This window comes from Hermetia illucens, chromosome 1 (assembly GCF_905115235.1).
Source record: "Hermetia illucens chromosome 1, iHerIll2.2.curated.20191125, whole genome shotgun sequence".
NCBI classification, from domain to species: Eukaryota; Metazoa; Arthropoda; class Insecta; order Diptera; family Stratiomyidae; genus Hermetia; species Hermetia illucens.
Genome location: NC_051849.1, coordinates 40584686 through 40609952, shown reverse-complemented (window position 1 = coordinate 40609952; position 25267 = coordinate 40584686). Strand labels below are relative to the sequence as shown.

General features: G+C 40.4%; 2 protein-coding genes across 3 annotated transcripts; one reads left to right on the top strand and one right to left on the bottom strand.

Moving 5' to 3' along the window:
- Positions 1-6421: 6421 nt before the first annotated feature.
- LOC119646526 (probable 28S rRNA (cytosine-C(5))-methyltransferase) lies at positions 6422-13605 on the bottom strand. The gene is made up of 5 exons (XM_038046990.1): positions 13424-13605; positions 8815-8924; positions 8661-8750; positions 8192-8608; positions 6422-7893 (listed from the first exon to the last, which is right to left on the bottom strand). The coding sequence occupies exons 1-5, from the start codon at positions 13518-13520 to the stop codon at positions 6508-6510; spliced, it is 2100 nt and encodes a 699-aa protein (XP_037902918.1). The 5' UTR covers positions 13521-13605; the 3' UTR covers positions 6422-6507.
- Positions 13606-13676: 71 nt separating this feature from the next.
- On the top strand, positions 13677-25153 carry LOC119646536 (translation initiation factor eIF-2B subunit delta). Of its 2 annotated transcripts, none has more exons than XM_038047005.1 (7): positions 13677-13846; positions 20980-21117; positions 21179-21358; positions 23714-24049; positions 24108-24287; positions 24344-24471; positions 24533-25153. In XM_038047005.1, the coding sequence occupies exons 2-7, from the start codon at positions 20986-20988 to the stop codon at positions 25098-25100; spliced, it is 1524 nt and encodes a 507-aa protein (XP_037902933.1). In that variant the 5' UTR covers positions 13677-13846; positions 20980-20985; the 3' UTR covers positions 25101-25153. The 2 variants fall into 2 exon arrangements, with proteins under 2 accessions (XP_037902933.1, XP_037902934.1); XM_038047006.1 differs by lacking the exon at positions 13677-13846 and adding an exon at positions 14053-14073.
- The last annotated feature ends 114 nt before the right edge of the window (positions 25154-25267 follow it).

Below are 25267 nucleotides of genomic sequence, written 5' to 3'. Positions count from 1 at the left end.
TTACAAAGACTGTTCCGCTCGAAACGTCTCACCATAGGGTCAAAGCTCTTACTGTACAAGACTATGATCTTGCCAGTCCTCATGTATTCATCGGAAACATCGGTTCTTAGCAAGAAAAATTGCGAACTCTTGGCCGCGTTCGAGAGAAGAATCCTCCGAAGAATTTTTGGCCCCCTACATGAGGATGGACAATTCCGTAGCCTACACAATGACGAAATCTATGAGCGATACCATGACCGTCCGGTTGTGGATAAAATTCGGCTCAATAGGTTATGGTGGGCGGGTCACTTAATCCGTATGGATGAGGATGATCCCACCCGGAAAGTCTATAAGGGCAATATCTATGGTAGAAAAAGAAGACGAGGCAGACCCTGCCTAAGATGGAGTAAGTCAGGACGCCAGACAGCTTTTAGGGATATCGAATTGGTGGACCTCGGCGCAAAACCGGGATGTCTGGAGTTCCTTATTAAGGCAGACCTAGACCGGATACCGGTTGTTGCGCCGTTGATGATGATGACTAACTTGATGATTCGCAATTGTCTGGGCTCAAGGAATAGCCTCGTTTTTGAAAAAGGAAAAAAAAGGAATCCATTTTTCATCAAGTCTTCTAAAGTATTTGCATCTTTTTCGAGGAAAAAAATAAAGCAAAAGGGTTAGAATCAATCTGATCAATATCATGAATCCACGGACCTAATCATGAATCTATTCGCAAATATGCAACAAGCTAAATAGTTGAGGGGCGTAGGGCCTCTGGAAACCTAAACGAGATTTGTCACAGATCATAGGAACCAAACATCTAGCGCATCATACCCGACGATGCGATGGCCGAGTTGTCCAAGCTTCAGCCTTTCGATCTTGTTACCACGGATTGGAATCTTGGTTTATCATGGATGTTTTGTTATGTTCATTTCAGTACTGTTCTGCTAGTGGAAGCTTATTTACACTAGCATTAACTGTGTTAGTAGCTGAACTGATCTTCTTCTTTTTCTTCAGCCTTTGTCCCGTTCACAAGCGGGGTCGGCTCGTCGTGATCGGCTTCGCCATTTGGCTCTATCGAATGCCTGATCTGGGTGCAATCTCGAGGCTTTCAAATCCCCATCCAGCGTATCAAGCCACCGTTGCTTAGGTCTGCCTTTTGGTCGTTTACCATCGACTTCGATGTTCAGACCAATCTTGGCAAGTGAATTCTCGTTTGCACGAATTGCGTGACCATACCATCGAAGACGCCTCTCTCGCAACTTTTCCACGATCGGTGCTACCCCATAACGATCGCGGATATCCTCATTTCGGATGTGATCTAAACGTGTGACGCCACTAGTCCAACGTAGCATCTTCGTCTCCATTACCGCAAGACGCCGCTCATTGTCTTTTATGGTCAGCCAACACTCCGAACCATAGAGAGCGACTGGACGGACGACATTGCGGTAAATTTTAGATTTGAGACGTTCGTTGATACGTCGATCACAAAGGACACCAGTTGTGGAACGCCACTTCATCCAGGTTGCGTTAATGCGTGAAGCAATTTCATAATGCAGCTCTCCATTAGCTGATAGCGTTGACCCGAGGTATTTAAATCGCTCAGTTCTGGGCAGATCACTGCCGCTGACAGTGATTGTGCCTGTTTCATGCGGATCGGTCGTCAAAAATTCAGTTTTGTTTAAATTCAATCTGAGACCGTGTTGCATGAGGCGATCATTCCATTTTTGAACAAGTTGCTCGAGATCATTTTTGCTATCAGATGCTAGGAAAACATCATCTGCATAAAGCAGTGTGTAGGGCGCTGGACGTTGGATATCCCGTGTGACGGTGTCCATAACAAGGACAAAGAGGAGTGGTGAGAGGGCACTTCCTTGATGAACTCCAACAGAGACACGAAGCGGTTTTGATACACCCGCCATACTTCGAACTTTACTTTTCGGATCGTGGTAGAGCAATTGAACCCAGCGCACGAGTTCTTCTGGCACGAAGTGTTGTCGTAAAGCATACCAGATGACTTCGTGTGGTATACGGTCAAACGCTTTCTCTAGATCCAGAAAGGCAATGTAAAGAGGGCGATGCTTCTCACGGTGTTTCTCCATTAGTAACCGCGCAGCGTGTATTGCGTCAGTAGTTCCGCAGTTTTTGACAAATCCGGCTTGATTCTGGGTTATTTCAAGGATTTCGCGAATACGGTTGTCAAGAATGCGTTGAAAAATCTTCATGGTATGGGAAAGTAACCGGATCGGACGGTAATTTGAACATTCTGCTGGGCTACCTTTCTTTTTCCATATTGGAACAGTGGTACTTTCTTGCCAGTCAGATGGTGTTCTTCCTTCCTGAATAACCCGGTTAAAGAATTCACTGAGCCACAGTGTTGGGTCCCAGCTCTTCGCTTTCCAGAGCTCAGATGCGATGTCGTCAGGTCCTGTTGCTTTCCCCGATTTCATTTGTTTTATTGCCTCCTCGACTTCAGTTGCGCTGACTGGTGGAACTGTTCCAAATGTCGGCAATGATTGTGGAAGTGGAGGATGAGCAAATTCTTCAGTTGAAATCTGCTCGAAGTATTCTCGCCATCTATCCGTTGCGGCTCGACGGTTGGTAAGCAAAGTACCGTTATTCAGCTTAGTAGCTGAACTGATAATTAAATAATAAAGCATATATTATCCAATGAAAGCGTGGGCGCAGTTGATGGTCAATTTTGCAGATTCAGAACGTATCGAAGCTCGTTATACTTGAATTCCATTGCAATCGATGATCGAGGAAATCCAGAAAAACCAGGAAAAATTATGGCAAGAAATATAAAATTTCTTAAAGAAAAGAAGTCTTTAGAAAAGTCGCTTTTTAAAATACTGAACCGTGCCGCAATCGAAACAACGCTTCTTAGATATACAAACTGATCAATTTTTTTTGTTGCTTTTAATGCAGATAGGACTTGGACGATGGCCAGTCAGGGTTAGTGTTTATCTTCAGTCCGACTCTACTTGCCTCTCTTTCCAAATCCATGACATCCATGACTCGGTGAGAGAGCAAACAGATGTCATCAGTGTAGTCGAGATGTGTAAGCAATGATGTCATGGTCTATTGATGTCTTCCACGTTCATCAGCCAAGGCAGCATGAAGAACATTACCGATCACAAGAACAAATAATATCGATGACAAGATGCAACGCTGGCGGACTCTGCTAGACTCCGCCAAATTCATCAATACAGCATATAACATTTTGCACCATCATATGTTGCTCTGATAAAAGCTATTAGTTTCTCCGGAATGGCCCTTTTGTCTAGAACACATCAACATCCTGTCGATGCTGTCGGACCTTCTCGATATCTATGAAGAGCAGGTGAAGCAGACATCTGAACTTAACACGCTCCTCAACCACTTTTCCCAGCGATTCGTTGATGTGTCCAGTGCAGGAATATAGAGGGGAAATCAACCTATTTTCTGTCGAACAAGCCTTTGGGATATTCCTTGTTGCTTTCCAGGATTATTTCTGTCATTATTTTTACGACGGCGTAAATCGTATTCACGATGACTACCCTTTTTCGGAATTTCAGCAATCATCCCCTGCTTCCACTCTCTAGAAAAGTTATCAAATTGCCAAGATTTCCGTACAATTAGAAGAAGCGGCTCCGCAAAAACTGCTTGAGCACCGGTGAATATTTCTGCGGGGAGACCATCTACTTTACTCCATGTGAGTACATCGACGGCCGTGAGAATATCTCTTCTATTTGGAAAAGCAGTCCGTACCCACATGTTACGGTGACTAGCTATTCCATCCACAAGAGGCGAAACTTCACCGAATGTGACACGGTTAAGAACGGCGGTGAAGTGTCCCTTCTACCTCTTTAGCGGCTCGTCATCGTGAGTGGGAACCGTGAAGAGGTATACGGTTCTGAAACCATTACTACTTGCGGCATTCTCTGCTTCCATAACCTGCGAAATTAGAAATTCTCTTTTATCACTACGCACACTACGCTGAACTTTTGTGACGCCTCTTTGGGACGTGACCGACGATTTGAGTAGCGGCCGAGAAAATGATATTCTGGATGGTGACCCAATGCTCATCGATATTCTCACACGTGTCACTGTCGAGTAACAGCTGGATCATATATGGAAGCGGTAAATTTTGAATTTAGGGGGTTGAAGCCCTCCAACCCTGCAAGAAGTGGGAGGAGCGATACACAAGCGAATGCCAGCGCCTCTCTTGCTGGACACCAAGAGGACAACTCCTAAATCTAATGCTGATCACAAAGTGGTCAACCTGAGTGCTTATACGGTGTCGACCAGTTGAAATTCAGCTGCTTTCATGGCAAGTTCTGTGCCTGAACAACATACCAGCAATGATGAGGTGGTGGAAGCCGCAGAAATCCACTTTGAAAATTGAGAGAGTATGCAGGAGCGAGAGGAAGGCTCTTTACCATGAAAATATCAAAAAACCTGTAATGGTAGGAATGGGATAAGAGATCAGGTCGATCATCCTTAGTGGCCGATAACGACCTAGAGGGCAGAGCTATCCCAAAAATCTAAACAATTTGGCTAAATTGACCGTGAAGGTCCGCCCACAAAGATTGAAGCTCCATCAAAGTGCTCGGTCGACACGTTCTTGCACGCCTCTGTGCTAGCCAGGCTCGGGAATGTGGGGGGGTCCTTTGAGCGCTTTGATCCCTCACGCTTCATTACTTAAAAAAACGTGCCTTTTCCGATGCGTGGGTCCGCACCGGATTTTAAATTCGATTTTACAAGGAATTTCGCGACGGCCTATCGATGGACAAACAGAATGCGAGCTAAATTGGAAAATAAAAAAAAAACCGGCTCGACCGCGCGCGTGGAGCCGTAAGTCTCCGGACCCGAGTGCCGCGATCAAGGAGGGGAAGATCCGCGACGGATCACCGTCTCAATTGCCGTCTCTTCCGCCTCAGATCTTGTACGAGGCGCGGCCTCTGAGGTTCCCACCCTTCCTCGACATCCTCCGGCCAGTGATTCGTTTAGAGGATGTCCCTTGAATAGGAATTCTGCGGGAGTAAGGAGGAACTAAGGGGAGGAAGTCCTCAAACTACTTCAGATTATTCAATCATTATTATTCAAGCATTCAACACATGTTAAAACAAAAATTATTACAAAAAAAAAAAAGAAATGAAAATAAAGATAACTAAAAGGTAAAACTTATAAGAAAAGAATAAAATAAAATAAAAATCATAAAAAAAAAGAAGAAGAAAAGAAAATAAACAAAACACTTACCCAGATGTCACTCCGAGCTCGGACTGATGCTTCTGTGCCTATTTTTTTCTTTAAATTCAAAATATTAATAATTACAAAATATATAGTCCTTCAAAAAAAACTAACGTTAATTCACTTCCTCTCTATAATTCCCTACTTCATGTTTTATGAGTTTGTTTTGTTTATACACAGCGCGGGAATTCCGACAATTTACTTCTGCCGCTAAATATTAACTTCTTCATTTGATATTTCGATTATCTGTCTTTTCAATTGTTTTTCTACTTTTTTGCCCTAAATCACTGTGCATTTATCATTTGTTAACGATTGAACGATTTGTCAACGATTTGAACTTATTTACGGAATCTTCGTTTAAAAATCACTTGCGTTAGGATTTAGCACGAAATGGTGTTAGCTTCCTTGATTGAATTCCTTTCTTTCGCTCGCGAAAATCACATCTTCGGATTAATGATCCTCTTCTCTTCTCCAAGACTTTAAAAATTCACTTTTGTTCCTCTTCCTCCTCTCCAAGACTTTAAAAATTCACTTTTGCTCCTCTTCCTCCTCTCCAAGACTTTCCAAATTCAATTTTTCCTCCTCCTCCGTCCTCACTCAGCACCAAAAACCAAATCCCCTGCCGCCAAAACTCTTCTCCCCAGCAACATCCTCGCTGTCTTTGTTCGTGCACCGCTTCTATTCCCGCTACATAGCCTTTCTCACTCGGCAATGTTGCGGCAACATGCGCATGCGCCTGCAGATGCGGCAAATCATTCGCCTCCTGTCAAGATCAATTCGCTCGTATGCATTGAATAATGTGCAATCTGCGGCGAACATTAAGGCAATTGCACACTATTAAATGCATTGTTTAAGCAAATTAATTAAGAAAGAGCCGAATGAAATTCCGCTCCCGTCGCGCAGCCGCGGTCACTACAAACCCCACATTTAGAAGTCATAACTTTTTAAGAAGGGGTGGGAGGGGGGGAGCTTACTCTTCCCTCCACACAACCTTTCGGGCAGTTCCGGGGCCTTGATTTAAGCATGCATCTTCTAACTCTGCTTTGCACTTCCCTGCTTTACAACTAAGATTGGGTTGAATGATTGACTTGATTTTTCATTTGATGGTTTGGTGAATCTCTTGCCCACCTGATTCATATTCGCCCCTTCTCGCTTCGCATATAATGAATTTCATTCCATTCTTAATGATCAATAGTTGCACTGGAAAGTCAAATTTAAAACAACAAACATTACATTTATTATTTCCTTCAAGTACAAATATTGTAATATATACTTTATATATCATTTTATACTAAAACCTTACACTTTCTTCAACAAAGGACCTTTCTTCATCTTTAACTTCTTTTTGTTCACATTGCTGCGTGCATCTCCGTTTTTCTTCAATTTCTTTTGATTTATTTTACTGTTTGCATCCGCACTCTTTCCAGTCGTTTTGTTTCCTTCTATACCTCCATCGTTATTTTTCTTTATCTGTTTCTTCTTTTTCACTTCATTTGTTTCACTTCCTACCGCCTTTATATTCTTTTGTTTCAGCTTTTTTGTCACATCTTTATTTTTCATGACTTTCTTTTTCAACACACCATTTGTTGTGCTATCGGATGCAACAAGTTTCTGTTGACTGGGTTTAGTATTCGCGCCGACGTCTTTTTTGACTTTCTTAATGATTTCACCATTTATTTCCTCATTTTTCTTAAATTTCTTTTTCTGGACTTCATTGCTTGAGTCATGATTCGCCCTTTTCTTTTTCTTTGAAGTTTCATTGATACTGTTTGTTTCCTGAACTTCAGGCTCCTGTTCTTCCTCTTCTTCATCATCAACACCAACAGGAATGGCATTTGAAAACTTTTTTAATTTCGCCACAAAGAAACCATCCATATTGTGGGTATGTGGATAAAACCTTCGTGTCAGTTTCAAGCTTGGATGGAAACGAAGTTGTTTGTATTTGATGAAACCTTCTTCGCCGAAATCTAACCCTGTCGGTACTAGTTTCACATTCCGCTTTTTCAATGCATAATCAATTACCCATTCATTTTCTTCGGGAAGAACTGAACATGTTGAATAAACTAAGTAACCACCTGTGGTGGAATTTGCGTCTAAGCAATCGATGGCGGTTAGAATAAGCTTTCGTTGCAAATTATAACAACGTTGAATATCGACGTCAGATTTTGAAGTTTTTACAGTTGGATCCTTTGAAATTACACCAGTGCCAGTGCAGGGTCCGTCAAGTAGTACTCTATCGAATCCAGATATGATAGACTTTAATTTCTCTCCTTTCTCGCAACTTACAATGGCATTATTAACTCCCAGTCTGTGAAAGTTGGCTACCACAGCCTTCAATCGGTCTCTATTGACATCATTCGAGAATAATGTGCCTGTGTTTTTCATCAGGGCTGCAATGTGACTGCTCTTCCCTCCTGGGGCTGCGCACATATCGAGTATCCGTTCATGTTCTTGTGGTGCCAATGCAATAACAGGCAACAAACTTGACGCTCCTTGAATCATGTAATGGCCAGCTAGATATTCTGGAGTCGCCCCCAAAGGTACTTGAGAGCTGTAGACAACTAAACCAACTTTTGTCCACTTTCCGAGTGGATCTAAGTTAACACCACGATTGATTAATGCTGAAGCCAAGTCTCGCCGGCGAACTTTTAAGGTGTTGGTTCTGATCGTGACAGGACGTTGTACCTGAAAATAGAGAAGGATTCAAACATTGATTGCATTACAGGTAATTCTTAATAAATTAAACTGCCAAGATAACTCGTTTGAAAAGGACAGAACTCTATTTGAAAAACACTGTTGTCAACTCGTAGGTTTTCAGAGCTTGGATTAGAATTTTAGGTTTGCCTACATTTACCGTTTCAACAAAATTTCAAATGTTCCAACGTGAAAGCGAAATACATTTGGAGTTATCTCGTTCTCTATAATTTGAGTCCGAGCAATTTGAGTAATAGGGCAGCAACAATTACACTTAAAACCAACTCACCTCTGAAGCTTCCAAAAATTCCATTAATTCACTCAATGAAAAAATATCCATCAATTTCGACATCAAAAACTCGTCGTAGCTATAATACAGGCATAAATCCTTCCGCAATTGTGCAACGTATTCTGCTCGACTTATATTCTCCTGTCGTAGTCGCTTAAAATCATTCAAAACAAGAAGAATGTCTTTTATCCGTTGTTGAACATCCTGTAATGTTAGCTCCTTATCATTGTCTTGAAATGAAATCTGCAGTGCTTCCCGATTATCTTCGCCGCCGTCTTCTTCGTCATCTTCCTCTGCTTCTTCGTCTTCCTCAGTCTCTCTTTTCTGTTTCTTTTTCAACTCAATATTTGCTTTCTCAACTTCCAGCATTTCATCCTCTGATTCTTCGTCAGACATATCGAAAAGTTTATTTGGAGCCTGATAAAAACATTGTCAGGATCGTACTTGATTTTAAACTACCAAACATTACCTGGTTGTCTTCAGTCGAACTTGCGTCGTCCGATTGGTCGTGGTCATCGGACATATTATCCGCTGATACCTCGTCGTCACTTGGGGGAATCTGTAATAAAATTAACCATATAGTGGACTCAGATCCTATAATCAGCTTGTAAGGAGTCTCATACCTCATTTTGTTTTACTTTCTTCTTTGAAACAAGCTTTTGCTGTTTTTCCTTACGTTTAAGCAGCCTTTGTTTTTGACGATGGGAAAGTTTTGTTTCGGATTCAGGCCCACCTAAGGAAAATTTATATAAGTTGAAACAGATGGGTTGGAAATTATAACAAATAATAGGGCAACATTCCAATTGCCGACTGAAAAATAAAGTTACTGTTCCAAGAAGAACATAATGTCTGTTCCAAGAAGAGCATAATATCTGTATATGGATCATGAACGAGGTTCAGACAAATCAAATCAAATCTAAAAATTATTTGTAGAGTAGATATTAACTTAGTAAATATCTGTGAGTCACGAGGTAACTGATGAAATCCCTTCTGAAATGGAAACTAAAGGGGCAATACATATTGGTAGGCAATCGGAAGAAAACGAGGAAGTCCCAAAGCAATAGCAAATAGCATTCTGGAGGAATGTATTCCCTCTGTTATATTTGGTATGGCATGTTACTACTGTCTTTTGATAAAACAAGTACGGTTTGCTAAATAATCAAATTTACGCTGAATCTTCGAGATTTTAGCATGGGATTTACTCTTTCACAAGCGGGTGGTAGACGAAGTCTCACTGTCAGACCACTGTTATTACGAATTTATTCGGATTATTGCAGGTGAAAAAACTGTAATACAAAGACGGAATCCTACCAAAACGGATTAAGTAAAGTTTTATTAACTTAGCGAGTTATTTTAGGTAAGAAGCTTTTTTGGAACAATCATGAAACGGCAAAAATGAAGTGAACTCTCCCAGCTTATTGGATGTCGAGATGGACTTTTGCCTCAACGTGGGAACGAACCTAAATCATTTTTCCAGTTACGTTGCATAACCACGTGATTGCGATACTTAAATTCCAACATTCGCTTCTTTGCTAAATTCCAAATTACTTTTGCATTGTACAGAAAGAAGACACCTTGCAATTTCCTAAATGTGGAAGCTGCTTGTCTTGTGTTTCTGTTCTCGTTCTTGTTCTTCACACAGACACGATAATCAATTTTACCTTATTTAAATAGCATAAGCATATTTGAAGAGAGTTCAGTTGTTTGAATAAAAAAGACATACTAAGTGAAAGTATTGTTCATATTTGTTGTTCTGTATTTTTAATTTAAAAGGTGCTCATCGTGGGAAGTTCAAGGGTTTAGCCTCCCCAGACTCCAATCGACCCAGTAAACTTTGCGCTTAATTTAATTTCTAGGGTACGATTTGCGGCAAAAAGCTACGGCTAATTAGCGCCAATTCACAACGCTTTGTTAAAGAAGGCCCTCACCCTCCCTTCTTGCAATATGTAGATATATATATTAGGCCGATGTTCGTATATGCATTCGTAGTTTGGTGGGTTAGGTTGAGACAAAAGAGCCTTCGCTGTAAGTGAGCCGCACTGCAAATATTGTATGACTGAGTACTGCTGGCACCACGCTCAGGCCTTGGATAAATACATATTGAGAGTATTGCAATGAGCGTAGCTCATGGAATGGACATGAGGGGCACAGATCATTAGAAGAGATTTGGACTAAACCGAATCCAGTTCTTGTAATGTTTTCTGATTATCGAATCTCCATATATTTATTTAGTAATAGATGGAATAATGCTCAGACTTAGAGAAAAATCAAGCAAACCGGAAGAATATGCGGTGGGTTTTCAACAACGATGGATCGAAAACAAAAGAAAGTTCTGGAGCACAAGTTTAATTTTTCGTATAAAAATCAGAAGTGGGCTTTCCACCTAGCACAACATAAAGTTTTTCAATAATGACTGCAATGTATGCAATCCTAAGAGAAGCAACCTGGATTCGATAAGCGATGGAAGAACAGGTGAGATATGATCTGCAGCAATTACCAAGCTATATGAAGGCGATTATCGTCCTTCAAAAATCGTTCATAAAAGTAGAAACCGTTTCATTTCTATATCTAGTTTCAATATGGTGGAATTACTCTGGATACCTGGTTATTGTGGTGTAGAAGAAGATTAAATATCTCATGCAGGAACTAATAGCAACATTGGCTAATCCTGATGAAGGAAAGTCTGGAAAAAGCTTTTCATAAGGGTAAGTGGCGGGGCCTAAATGCCTTAAAACAAACTAAACTTTTCCTGTCGGAAACAAACAAACATACTATACAGTTTATAATGCCAAAAAGCAGAAAAACTTGCAGAACTATTGTGCGCATTTTGACTGGTCCTAATCTACTAGTTGAGAATATCTTCTTCATTTTGCAATGAGGAAGCGGTATTCACACCGCAGGGGATTTAGGAGTCGTAACAAGAGAGGCACGAATGTCGGTTGCTTGGATGATCGGACGGCAGATATACTGAGCATCTCACCTGAAAGATCGATAACCATTGGAACGTCATCGAAGATACTCTTTTTACATCTCGAATGGCTGACTGCGGAATTGTGGAAGCGGATTGATGGAGGGAAGAGGTGGAAGGCCCTATTGACCGCTGCGAGTAGTGGCGGGCATGATGCACTCGAACTCCGATATCGAACGAAATCCCGGGAAGTTCAGCGGCAGAGAATCGAATGCGTTGATCAATTTATATATCTAAGAAGTGTAGTTTGGCTGGATGCTGTCCGACGCATTGACAGCGCTAAATCCACTTTTACTGCTTTGTCTAAAAGCTGGAAATGCATTTATCTAAACACCAAGACCACATTGATGTTCTGTGCTAGTGCTCTTTATGTGTTGCTATATGGGAGTAGCACATGGAAAAGCTCCAAGCTTACGTTAAAACCTGTGTGCGACATATGATCGGAAGGCGAAAGTTTTACCAACTTCACACCTTAACGAAAAGTGATAATTTCATTACTGGCTATGGCATGCGATGGAACCCGCTTTCCCAAGGTGGCCGACGAGTGGGCCGCCCCAAGGGTAGTTGGCACAGAAAAGTAGTGAGAGTTCGGGCGTCTTGAGCAGTCCGTGGGGAGAGCTGAAGCGCATTTCAGGTAACTGCAGCGATGGCGCGTAGGTTTGTTTGACGCGCATTACAAATCATATCCTTTTTACTTTAACAAAACATTTTCTTGATTAACTGTATAAATCATCTGAGACGGAACACGGGAATGAAGGGATCCATGATGGTTTCCGACAAGCAAGCTTGAAAGCGAAGGAGGCAAGAGACTAAGCATATATAATTAAAAATAATTCAACGTATAAAATGAACGGTAACGCTTTAATGCGATATTATTTCTGAGCTACCGTGGCTCGGTCAGGTAGAAAAAAATTAACCTTCATCCGGATTTTGGGTCAATTTGACCAAATTCCTTCAGAAACCTGGGAAAAGGGAGTTCACATACACTATGCTTCCTTAGTGACAGCATAGTGGGGATGCAGGCACTCCAAGATTTGCCAACACTGTTTCAGTATAAGCTATACAGTCTTCATTGTTTATTCTACTCGTTTGTATAAAAATAATTTCGAAAAAAAGTGGATTTGATACAGACGATGATGATTTTTCTCGGATCAAGATGAAGATAAATTTGACTTTGATGATGGGGATGATTCGGAGATCGAATATTTGTCTCAATATTTGAGAGAATAAGCTGTATTACAGCCGCGTTTGCGGAAAGATAAAACAATTGAATATTGGGAAGATCCGTTGCCAGTTGTTGTCGTTCTTTCGATTCACAATCAGGTAATTTTTAGTCGTTTTCTTTTTACTTTTTATTGAATTAGTTTCTTTTCTACCAGGCCCAACATGTGTCAACGCATCACAAATCACTGATCCCTCGCCAGCTTTTTTACGTCACATCATTTGGCAGGTGACTTGAAGAAACACCAAATGACAGGTTGGCACAATTCGAAAGAATACAAAGGAGATTCCACCAATTTTCGTCGATATGAAAAAAAACCAGTTCACCATACAGAGTTTGTATTTGACCATAGTCTTGGAGGGTGCATGTTATCCTAGGTGCCAAAGAAATGGCGTCTCGTAACTTTACTTTCAACCTATCATATCAGCGTTAACATTGATACATCAGACCCTGAACGAAAGCCTGATATTATCAAGCTTTACAGTAACACTAAAGGCGGCGTTGATGTTTTTGGCAAACTTGTGGGCACCTATCGTTGTTGTCACATGTGCAAACATGGTAGAAACAGCAATAAGCACAGTATTCGCTGTGATAAATGTTCATATTATGTTTGTCCTGATCACAGATATCAATCGCGAAAAAATATGACGAGTTTAATAACTAAAAATTTCCATGATCTACCTCTTCAAAAGCAAATCTTTGGCTTTGGGAACTATTAAAGCTTTCATGTTTTCTAGTGAAGGAAACACGAATATATGTTCCAATAGTTGGACTGAGCGCGAATTCCTACTGGGCTCTGCCACATCAATTCGAGGTTAGGTTCTTGGCGATTCCACGATTGATACATAAAAGCAATAACGCATTTACAAGAGATCCATTCGTCATTAAAAGCTTCTTCACTATAACTTGCATTCACCTATCATCAAATTCACGTACTTCAAGCCAGCAAAGTCCTTCAACCAAATATTAAACTCGCTTACATACCTCGTTTTACTCACAACACTGTCATTATCTTAGACAACCTCTTTAACAGCTAACTTACCGGCAATATGTGCTGGAAATGATGGCGGCTTCTGCTTTTTAGTCTTACGTCCCGGTCCTTTTTTCTGTTTCTCTGCAAAATTGGCTTTACGACCCATTTTAAATCTTGTTCGAGGACGACAGCCTAAACACTAAACACACGTGCAATCGAGATGTCAACTCCACGCCGAATAAACAAATCGACTACCGGCATATATGTAGCCCACTGTTGTCAATGAGACAATTGGTGTGAGGGTCCAGGGCAGAGTCGCAATTAGGGGGAAATGTCTCTATCATCCTATATGGGAATGACAGTTTCAAAAAGTTCAGTTCCGCGGTGTTTCTATTTCTAAAGTTATTTTGGTTTGGAAGTGACATTTTGTGGGAGCGTGTTGGAAGTTGGCAACTTTCTTCAGTTAAATCATTGGCGAAATTACTAGTCGAGGTAGAGTTTATAAACTGTCTGATTTACAAATGTAATGCACATAAATCTTTTCCATAAGAAATTAAAATTCAACCCAAATCACAGTGGCCATGTCTTGGACTTGAAAATATGCTGATGAAACATCCTGAAAAGTTGTTTTAAACCAAACAAAGCCAAGTGCACTTTTCTTTCTTTAGCCGCGTTATAACATTACTGCAAAGTTGTCAGCGCATTTTCAATCCGGTCAAGTAGCATAGGCTGTATGTATTTCTTTTCCAGTAATTTTAAATTAAGGTCGACTTCGTGGCAAGTACAAGACAACTTGTTCAGAGACTTCATCTCAAAGGTCTTTCATTATTTTTTCTTCAAAGTTGCTTAATTCTCTATTGAAAGGCATTGTATCAAAAATGTTTTCCCAAAAAAAGAACGCTTCTAAAACTAAGAGAGAACGCAAGCTGGATTTCAGGAATTAATCGAGTCAAATCAGGATAATAAACACAGAGGATAACGTCGACTACATGCTTCCCTAACGTGATAATATAAACTGTTCCAACGTTCTAAGACCTACCGTTTTTTTTCCATCCATTAATTTAATGAAAACTAAATATTTTTGTTACTGCGTCGTTGAAAATATGTCGAATTGGGTGTTGCTACCTTACAATCTCCTATTATCGAATTGTGTATTTCTTTCTATGTTTACTTCCTAAAAGGAGCTAAATTCACTTTTGCAGTTTTTCCAATATTAGGATTTGTAGTTGCCCACTCAGCACCAGAGTGAAGTTATTACAAAAGATGAGATGGCGAAGCGTCGAGGCTCGGTTTTCGGCAGTTGAAACTCATTTTTCTGGCGGCGGTGGCTAAGGCGCCCTCAAGTCTCTGCAACCGATTTCTTAATCATTGCGTTTCTTTTCTGATTGCAGGGTCCAAGGTTAGTTTGCCTTGCTCAGAGTGCTAATCGCTTTTACAAGCATATTTGAGGAGATGCATTATTCTCGTATTAAGTAGTACCAACTCCGGGCTTTTCCATCAAAGAAAATTATATCATATCCAACATACTGCAAAGTTTGTTCTGTTGAAAAGCAAAAAGATATGCAGAAGTATTGTGAGTGTAATATTAGTGTATCTGGTACACTTGGAATGGTACGATCGCCATTGGGTTGTAAGAGGTGTCAATTTTGATGTCTGGAAGTATGTTTGGAAAGTCATCTTGAAGATCGCAGTGTGGTAATCCGATTACTCACCTATTAGCAGGTTGCTGATACCACACAATTTAACATATCGCATCGGTCAATTGCTAGTTAGCACTTTTTACATACAAACTGGAGCGGATGCTCGTATGGACTTTAGATGGTATCAATGACCTGCCGATTAGTGGGTAAGGGCACTACATTGTTTCCCGCATTTTAAAATGTGGATACCGGTGAATACTATAACAGCCCGATCGGTGAAACCGTCAACGGTGGTAACGGTGATACAACGCTTTCGTGATGACTCTCTTCCTTCAACTTATTCGGCACCTCTTCCGATCATGTCCACTTCCTTCGACATTTGCATTTGGAAGTAACTCACGAGAATACTGCAAATACAAAAATGATAATTATGCTAGTCGCTATTGATACTACCTTCAGCCGGAGCATCTGCTGCCTTTGCCTAGTCAATACTTCGCTATGCGTCAGCCTAAACAGCCTATCCACCTCATAGCGTTCTTTACGCCACCTCTCAACCAATTGCTCTATGAGCACCCTTACTGCAGCGACAATTCCATTCCACTTAACCTTTCCGGGATTTGGTTGAGTTACATTGAGGAAATCGCCGTATATAAGTGTCACGTTCGCCTCAATGTTAGATATATATAACGAGAAAACTTTCCGTCCGCATCGCGTAATGGTCCCCGAGTTCCAACACTCCAAGTCCAACTAGTATGCCGTTGATCTCCTTCCCTTTTGGACAATTGACTACTACTCGCAGACTTTCTCGCTACATATATATCCAGTGGTTTTGTGCTTCTATAATAATTTCATTAAAGCGTTCCAATCTGTGACCCATCGACCACCGTACACATCGTTCCCCTTCCTTGCCAAGACAGTTGTCTCTGAAGCCTGATTGGGGAGGAGCAGCACCGCAATGGAACTGTCATATAGAAGACCCACGAAACTAGACAGTTCCACTAGCTGTTGGCACCGGCGAAACAACTTTCTGGTAAAGACACTAAATCGATAGTTTCCTCGATTAACAGCTAAGTACTCTCCTTCGCGATCTTAAAAATAAAAGCCCGATAGCTTGCAGCCGCATCTCGCAAAGGATTCTTGTTTGGAAGTTACCGAAGAACTTGCAGCAAATTTCTTTTTGTAAAGTAATGCTGAATGTAATAGACCAAAGCTAGCATTTTCTACAATCTTAAGCAATATTTCTCGGCTGTTCGAAACAGCCTGGACTTCCACCTCAACTAGAACCATTGATTCCAACAATTTAGCTCGACGTTGTTCTTTTCTGAAAGTTGCGTTAACTTGACTCGCAAGAACCGCGTTTCCTTACTGTCTCTTCGCGTACCCAGGTCTCATCAAACAGGGGCCTGTGTTGATTGCACTCGTCTCGAGAGTACCTAAGTCTTTCGGCCAAATTTTCCCTCCGAAGAGACGGTGCTTTTCTGGCAAGCCAGATGGACGATTTCTCGAAGGGTGCGCCCTTACGAGAGCCTCACCTGGGGTGCAACTTTAGCAGGTTGACTTCTTTAATACCATAGCCATCTCGGGTCCAACTCCACCGTGGGGCGCATATGAAACATGCCTGGACCGTTCTATTTCTTTAGGTATCTGTTGGATTCGGAACGCACTTCAAGCTTAACAGCTTATGGCGTTCCCCGGTAAATCGGTGAACCGTCCTCCAACAAATTGGAGATCGGTGTGGCATGCTTGGATATCGCACATGCGTTGGTGGTGCACACTATGATACGCAAGACTTGTCAAAATTCACCTTTTTCACTCGAGCCCTTATATATCACTCAGTTTAATCGCGCTATTGGTCCAGCATGTTCATACTAATCCTTGATTTGTGTTCACAGAACTAAATGAACCCAATATGTAAAGCGTAACAGTACATTAATTTAGCAATTGACGAATTTACAAATAGCCTTGTGTCGGGCTGCTGTTAGTCGACACTCCAGGCCTCAGGGCATCCGCCTACTACATCGCGGTCAGCAAACCAAAATAAATACAGCGTTTCCCGGTGTCACCTCGTGGAGGCTTCCCTTTGGTGTTGACTTAGCCGACGGGGTTTCTGCCACCTCGCCACCTTAGAGCACCGGTCTCATCAAACAGCTGGAAGTTCGCATTCATCACGCTTGCCTGTTCTTCCAACGACTATTTCTTAGGAGTCAAATTAATCAAGTTACTTTTAAATTGTAATAACCAACTTAAAACTATTTTTCTTGTAAAAACGACATTTATCTAGTTTTTGTAATTTTTTTCTCTAACAAAATTACTTTAATTACTTTTTCTTTGAAAATAATAATTTTATCAGAATGATTTTCACTTTAACGGTCGACTTACTTAGCTTGCTTCCAACTTAACAATCAGATTAACTTTAAAGAAAAGGTGAGAGTAGCCGCTTTTTTGTCTGAAAAGAAACAGAAAGAGACGGGAACGAAAATATTAAACCAAAAATTATTAAGTGAAAGATTTGCCTTAGAAGATACTTTCCTTTTTATTGGTTAAAAGTATTCTGCAATGTATACAAATACGAACCAACTGTTCCCTTCTTTAGTGCTTTATCTTATTAAGATAAAACACTGAAGAGGGGGGGGGATTTGGTTTCAAAAATACGTATTTGTATGTATTACAAAATACTTTTAGTCAATAAAAGGAAAAAAAATTCAAAGGCAAATCTTTCACTTAAAATTTCGGCTAACTAGCTACCTCCTAATTCAAAACAAAAATTATTGAATTTGAATTCAGGATACCTAGATTCATCTACCATGACGACGCGATGGTTGAAGGGATAGAGCGTCAGTCTCCCAATCTCGTTGCTCTGGGTTCGAACTTATGGATGGTCATGGGTGTCTGTGTTCGACTTGTGTTGGTCTCGCTGCTGTGATCTTATCACTTGCACAGCGTTAAGTGTGATGATAGTGAAACTAAAGCACAATTTGGCTGTCTGCATGCTCTATACTCCACCAAGAATTGAACAGAACACCACTACCGCGAACAACAACGCTCATCCAAGTCGTTCGTATGCCTGAAAGGGAATTATATCAATGCAGTGCTGTATTATAAATATTTTCACTCGTCCGTGTGGACCCTACGGATGAGAATGGTCACATTTTCCGATGAATGCACTTGCATCACCTTAAATGTCCCCCTATAGATGGAAACTAACTCCCCCCTCAACGTCCGTTGAGCATCTCTCAGAAGCACCTCATCTCCCATATGCAACCTCACAGGATTCAAAGACCTGTCATCTTCTAGAAACTTTTTTGGTCGTCCCAAATTCTCCCTCGCTATTTTAAACGACATCTGTCCTCATCATTATATACTGGGCCAAGCTCCCTTTTTAGTCGACCCGGAATTGCTGACACAAAGCCAAAGAGAGTTTAGAGCGGGCATGCTAAAGCTGCCGCATTCATCCCAATCCCGGAGCTTATCGTCCACGAAGCAGCGCAGATAATTTCCTAATGTGGAATGCTTCCACAGTATTACCTTGTGGATGGTACGTGTATGGCTGCAATTTCATTATATTTGGCAACTTGCAGAGCGCCTCAAACACTCTCCTGTAAAATTTACACCCTGATCGGTTACAATTGACTTGAGCAAGCGCCTTCTGAAGTCCTTTAGAATTCTCACCAATTGAAGAAATAGCTCATCCAGTCTCGCTGATTTGCCTTCTTCATCTTCGGATGTCTCGTCTGGTTGATGGTGTCAGGAGCGAGAGATTATTTTAAAATAATGAAGGATCTTTAATGAAAATTTCAGGAGAAATCTTTTGTATTGAATAGTTTACCTAATGAAGCGACTGGAATGCAGATAGGGCGGCACCATACTTTGTTCTAATTCTTTGCAGAGATTACACCATACTTTGTTGTTGTCTTCTGGGTTCTCATCGCGATGATATGGCGTCGAAAAGTTCAAAAGTCTAGAACTCATACATATTAAGAACATAATTCGACACCCAAATTGCTCTACAACAAAGTCTGCTTATTTAGCGATTGATTTTTCCATGAGACACGGGCCTATAATCAAATTGATTTTCTGTTCAGAAATCATTTGTTGCTGTTGTTTTGTACATGATATCGTTGGAGTTTTCACGTTATTTTTTGTTCATATTGGGTCCAAATACCTTTAGACTGTGGACAGTTATTCAATTGGGGCGACTCGGTATCGAAAAATGTGATCAAAATTTACTAAATGGTTCTCTTATATGAGCGTACCTAGGTCCAAGCAAAAAGAAAAGATTTTCACTTCTACTGCTGTTGTACATTGTGTTATACCCATGCATATCCTGTAATGTGACTAACAAAATTTTTGGTACACTTCGAAAAATTGTTGTAGGATAGAGGAGGTTGAAAAACACAAAACACATCTGAACAAGTATGTGACGATACAATGAAAAGACCAAAATATTTATTCCCATGTAATGTAGATCATACGAGCAAAGCAAAGAAAATGAACACAACAGTGCAACAGAAGTATTGGTACAGCAATTCCAACCTCCACTTTAATTTTAATATTATGTATACAATTACTCGGACAACAAGAGGCACCATCCTTTTCAAGTCCACCTAACTACTGGCCTACGCTGACGATATTGACATCATAGGAAGAGCAACCCGAGATGTACAATCTACCTTCATCCAGATCGAGCAGGCGGCGCGTGTACATTAATGAAGGCAAGATGAAAACGAAAGAACGAACAACTTCGAATCGCACTGGTCAAACAAAAACAATGAAGAGAGGAGACTACAATTTTGAGACCGTCTAGGGTCCAAAATCGCAACCGATAACAGCTATGACGATGAGATCCGTGCACGGTTGTTGGCTCACAACAGAACCTATTTCATCTTACAAACGGTTTCGCTCGAAACAAGTTGCGGTGGGCGGGTCATTTAATCCATATGGATGAGGATGATCCAGCCCAGAAAGTCTATAAGGGCAATATCTATGGTAGAAAAAGAAGACGAGGCAGACCCTGCCTGAGATGGAGCGATTGGGTAGATCAGGACGCCAGATAGCTTTTAGGGATATCGAATTGGTGGACCTCGGCGCACAATCGGGATGCCGTTGATGATGAGGATGATTCGGACATTCACTACAATGTAGAAGGGTGGTGAAGCACTATCGACACTCCCGTAGGTAGACCGGCAAAACTGACCTTATTCTGTTTCAGTCTATTGATACTCGTGCGCGTCTTGAATGCTGAAGTGGTAGAGCTATGTGATGGATTCGACTATTTCAGGATGGCTAGCATATGAATTGTCCAAGAGCTGTGGGCCGCAGAAAAGTGAGGGACGAGTGTAGCCTTTCGGAAATTTTTGGGGGACCTGAAGCACATTGGATGGCGAGCTATGCCCCATAAAGGAATATATGGAAACCAGAAATCGGAAATAGGCAAGCCGTCGAAACCAACCTTATTCTAAATTGATCGTCGTTTGAAAATTCTTCCTTGTTGCAATACACTTGAAACATTAGAAGTTAGCATTGGAAATTATACCATACTTATTCTTAAAATATATTGCTCTGGTGTTCATCTTGTTTAATGTCGAAGAGAAATCCAAATGCAAACTAAAATTCGTGCAGATTATATACGTCTTAAATAAAATATTGTTTTGTTTTATTATTCCATTTTTCAAGAATTCAGGAGATATAGACTGCCCAGCTATAAAAGTGTATCTTTATAGTAAGATACGTGCTACCAGATTTGGTCTACGGCATTGGAAAAGGCTCTAGAGCCCATTCTTATCTTTTTACTAATTACCGACCTCAACTTACTTTATCTCATTCTTCACATTTCTTTATCTTTTGTAATTCAATAAAGTGAACTACCCATTCCATTATTTATCAACAATAAGAAAAAGATTTTTTCAAAGAATTAATTTCTTTCCGATAATTTATTTTGATAAAACACAAATCCAATCAAACCGGCTTTATGTTTCGCAATTACAGATAACAATGTCTAAACCTGCAGAAAAAGGGTCTACCGATAAAAAAACTGATTTATCGGAAAACAAGCTCAGTCGTGAAGAAGTTAAAGCACAACGTGAAGCAAAGAAAGCAGCTAAGCTAGCCAAGAAAAAGGGCAAGGTAAACTGAAACTATTCTCATACAAAAGAAAAATGTCTTATATATTGTATACTATATTAAGGATGACACTAATAGCGGTGAAGCAGTTCCCAAAGACAATAAAAGTCAATCAAAAGATGCTAACAAAGCCGTCGGTGATGCGAAAGCACCTGCTCCAGCGAAAAGTAATAAAGGTCCCGCAAAAGAACCCAGCAGTCCTGGAAAAGCTGATGCTAAGAAGCCCACGAATGCAAATGAAAAGGTAAGTTTTTCTTTAGTAGAAAAAGGAAGAAATAAGGTAAAAAAAATTAGTTAGCTTATGTAACTACGAATACTTTATACCACTGAGCATTTTCAGAGGACACTTTAACGATGTTTCGCAATATTTAAAAGGTTTGCAAATGGTTGACTCTTGTTAGTCAAACTTTTTATTCTCTTCCGTTAAAAAAAATTTCGCAGGAGCTGTGTCATTTTCACAAAGAAAATATTAGCTCATTCATAACAACTCAGTAGGCAATTCCTTGAACTTTTGAAATTCTCAATTTAATCTCTCCGGCAGGAGCCTAGCAATCTTCTCACAGTATATTTTACTTGATGCAAATGTTTATACCCATTTTTTCTTAAGATGAACTGACTTTTCTAGTAACCTAGGGTAAAGTTTTTGAAACGAAGGTGAGGTCAGAGTGTTTTATGAAGCATTATTTTTTCATAGCTTGAAAGAGTTGCGAACGTACTAAACCCTTGCAAAGTACTCGTCTCGCTGATATTCGATTTAAAAAAGGCAAGGCAAGAGGAAAATGAATGAAGAATAGGGTTCTGGTTCTGGTTCTGGTTCTAGAAAGAATAACGTACGTGTCGGTTGTCAACTTTGGATGTCCGTGGATTCTTAGAACTTTGTTGTTGCTTTATGTCCTTTCCATTAGTAAATTATGTAGACATTTCTCCTAGTCAAAATCGCGACACCTAAGCCCGACATTTGTTCTTCAGTTGTTTTTTCTCGAACAGGCCTTGAAAATCCAATTGTCTTGTTGTACTCGAAGAGAACGGCGAGAATTCAAGCTTCCTCGTTTGGAATCCAAGAGCGAAGCGAAGATGAAATATCGACTTTCATTTCTCTATATATATCTCCACAAAGAACGAAGAATATTGAATCTTTCGAATAAATGAACCCAGAGATTGCCATTTCACGTAGAAGTTGGAAAAAATACTCCTCAGAGGCTCAAGCAGCAATACCTTTCAGTTTGTGCGGCAAGGTCCATAGTTTTTGAGACTTGTGGGAACGAAAAGCTTTTGAGTTATACAATTAGTGTGTGTGCGTGTTGAAGTTGAGAGCTGGAAAAGGCTATGGTGCTTAGAGCATAAGGCTGTCGTACGGAAGATTGCGGTTCAAATCTCACTTGTGGCAGTGGAATTTGTGTCGTAATTTGAGGTCGGATACCCGTCGGCTCAGCTGTGAATGAGTACCTGATTCAAATCGGGGTAATAGTCTCGGGCGAGCGCAATGCTGACCACATTGCCTTCTACAGGGTATTGTAGTCCTGCAGTCTGCCATTACGGTCTTGAATGAAGTGCTCTAAGACACTTCAAGGCCCTTATCCAATTGGATTGTTGCGTCAACGATCATTATTAAACAAATGTATAGCTGTGAACTTTTGGGTCCCACTTATAACAACTTGGTAGATTGTGGGGCGGTAAAATGACCATTCGAGTTGACCGAAGTCAACTACCAGCTGTACAACTATAAAATACGGAATTTTTCTAAAAAATGAAAGAAAATTTATTCAAAGTATGTTCCATTGCTAGTTCGCATTTCCCAATTTTTCGGTCAATTTCTGAAGACCATGCTAGAATGAGTTTGCCCCATTCGCTGCGAAAGATTCATCGAGTCAATTTTTCAAATCTTTCGACTCAGTGATGCAAACAAGTATTAATCGTAAGGAGCCAAGTCTGGTGAGTAAGCCGCATGGAATAAAACTTCCCAGCTAAGTGCTTGCGAAGTGCCATTAACCACACACATCGCGTTATCTTCTGAGCGATCTAGTATTGTGATTACTTTCTAGCGAGTAGATTCGGTATCATCGAATATTTCTCACTAATCTTGAGTAAAAATGAGTAAATAAAATCAAACAGGATGGTAAGATTATTTCCTTTATTGGTTAAGAATTTGGTGCAAAAAAAAACAAATACACTATTTCAGGGACAAATTGTCCCCCTCTTCAGTTTCAGGAAAAAGAAAACACTGGAGTCCTCGAGATACTTTTTTTTTCTAGTAAATTCTTAGCCAATAAAGGAAATTATCTTCCCAACTCGGTTAATTTTATTTAAACTTTGGTTAACTCACCTCTTCCTAACTCAAACCAGAAATCAGTAGTTCAGGCGAAGAGGTATCTCGCCTTATTTTAGAACTTCAATACAGCAAAAGAAAAAGGCAATAAGATAAACAGGAAGGAAGAGTACTTGAAATATACCATCGTCCCGGTTGTGAACTGCAAAAAAGTGCTTTTTCGCTTTCGTTTTGCCAAACACCAGGACCGAAAAAAGGAAATTCTACGAAAAATAATTTAATTGCAACTCAATACCTAAGAAATCTAAAACAGTTTCCATATCTGTATTATAGAATAAACAAACAAATCAAAAAGTGGATCGTGCACCGCAAAAACAGCCAACTAAGCCTGCCCAACAAAAGCAATCAGCTAAACCGAACAATGGAAATGAGACTTCCAAACCAGAACCTGCTAAAACAGAAATTATACCAGCCACGCCTCGAACAAAGCAGAAGAAATATAAAGCCAAATTGTTTAATCATTTGAACGGAGATACAAAGGCTCACAAATTATTTATAAATAATACAGCTGTGCATCCATCAATTATCCGTGTAGGCGAACAATACTTAAATCGAAGCGTTACAGGATCAAATGCCCGTTGCATCGCTTTTTTGTACGCTATTAGAACGGTAAGTGAGCTAAACCCCGTTTATATTTTTATTTTAAGCACTTTTTTGATAATTCCAGATTATTCAAGATTATGTCACTCCACCGAACCAAGAGTTTTCTCGAGGTTTAGAAGCAAACATCAAGAACTATGTGGATTACTTGCAAAACTTCAGGCCATTGGCAGTTTCAATTATCAATGCTTATAAATATATTAAGTATATCCTAACTCAACTGCCAACAAACTCGACTGATTCGAAAGTAAGTCACAAGTCCTATGCAAAATTAGAGTGTTATGAAAATGTATTTTTTTCCAGCTCAAGGAAAACCTTTGTGAACTTATTGACGCCTACATCAGGGATCAGATTGATAAGGCGGCAGAAGCAATCAGTAGCACGGTTCAGGAGAAGATTTGCAATGGGGATGTGATTCTAACATTTGGATGGTTAGTAAAGTAGATTTTTTGTATTTGACTTTTGGGTTGACAGGTTTTACTGCTTTCTCAGCTCGTCTCTTATAAATCATATCCTGGAGGAAGCACACCGTCGAAACGTAGACTTCCGTGTCATCATCGTCGATTGCGGGCCTTTCCTTGAAGGTCAGGAGCTTCTACGTCGTCTGATTTCAAAAGGAATATCATGCACGTGCGTACTTATCAATGCAATTGGCTTTATAATGCCAGAAGTAACGAAAGTTCTTCTCGGTGCACATGCCCTTCTAGCCAATGGCTATGTAATGGCTCGGACTGGAACGGCACAAATTGCGTTGGTAGCGCGTTCTTTCAATGTTCCGGCGCTGGTATGCTGCGAAACGCATAAGTTCAGTGAACGTGTGCAAACGGACGCAATCGTATTTAATGAGTTGGGGAATCCAGAAGATATTGTGAAAGAATCGAACATAAAAGAGAAGCGTTTGGCCAATTGGCAATCATTTCAGAAGCTTTACCCCTTGAATTTGATTTATGATATCACACCCCCTGAACTGGTAAGTGCTGTAGTGACCGAGGTGGCTATATTGCCTTGTACTAGTGTTCCTGTCATTTTGCGAATCAGACCAACTGAAATTTTGTATTAGACTCAGCTTGTGATACACATGGTTCGAGTGTTTAATAAATCTGATTTTATAAATTGAGTGTTTTCTTCCCGCCCCCCCCCCCCTTCCCTAATTTCATAGTAACTAGTACCACAAATGGCGTTACACTAATTGCTGTTGGTAATTATTTCTAACTATAAAGTTTTATC

Coding starts and splice junctions, on each gene's coding strand:
- LOC119646526 (XM_038046990.1), bottom strand. CDS start 13,520: ATGGGTCGTAAAGCCAATTTTGCAGAGAAACAGAAAAAAGGACCGGGA. Junction 8,609..8,660: donor GTTCGACTGAAGACAACCAG/GTAATGTTTGGT, acceptor TGTTTTTATCAG/GCTCCAAATAAACTTTTCGA. Junction 7,894..8,191: donor AATTTTTGGAAGCTTCAGAG/GTGAGTTGGTTT, acceptor CTCTATTTTCAG/GTACAACGTCCTGTCACGAT.
- LOC119646536 (XM_038047005.1), top strand. CDS start 20,986: ATGTCTAAACCTGCAGAAAAAGGGTCTACCGATAAAAAAACTGATTTA. Junction 21,118..21,178: donor TAGCCAAGAAAAAGGGCAAG/GTAAACTGAAAC, acceptor TACTATATTAAG/GATGACACTAATAGCGGTGA. Junction 24,050..24,107: donor TTTTGTACGCTATTAGAACG/GTAAGTGAGCTA, acceptor TGATAATTCCAG/ATTATTCAAGATTATGTCAC.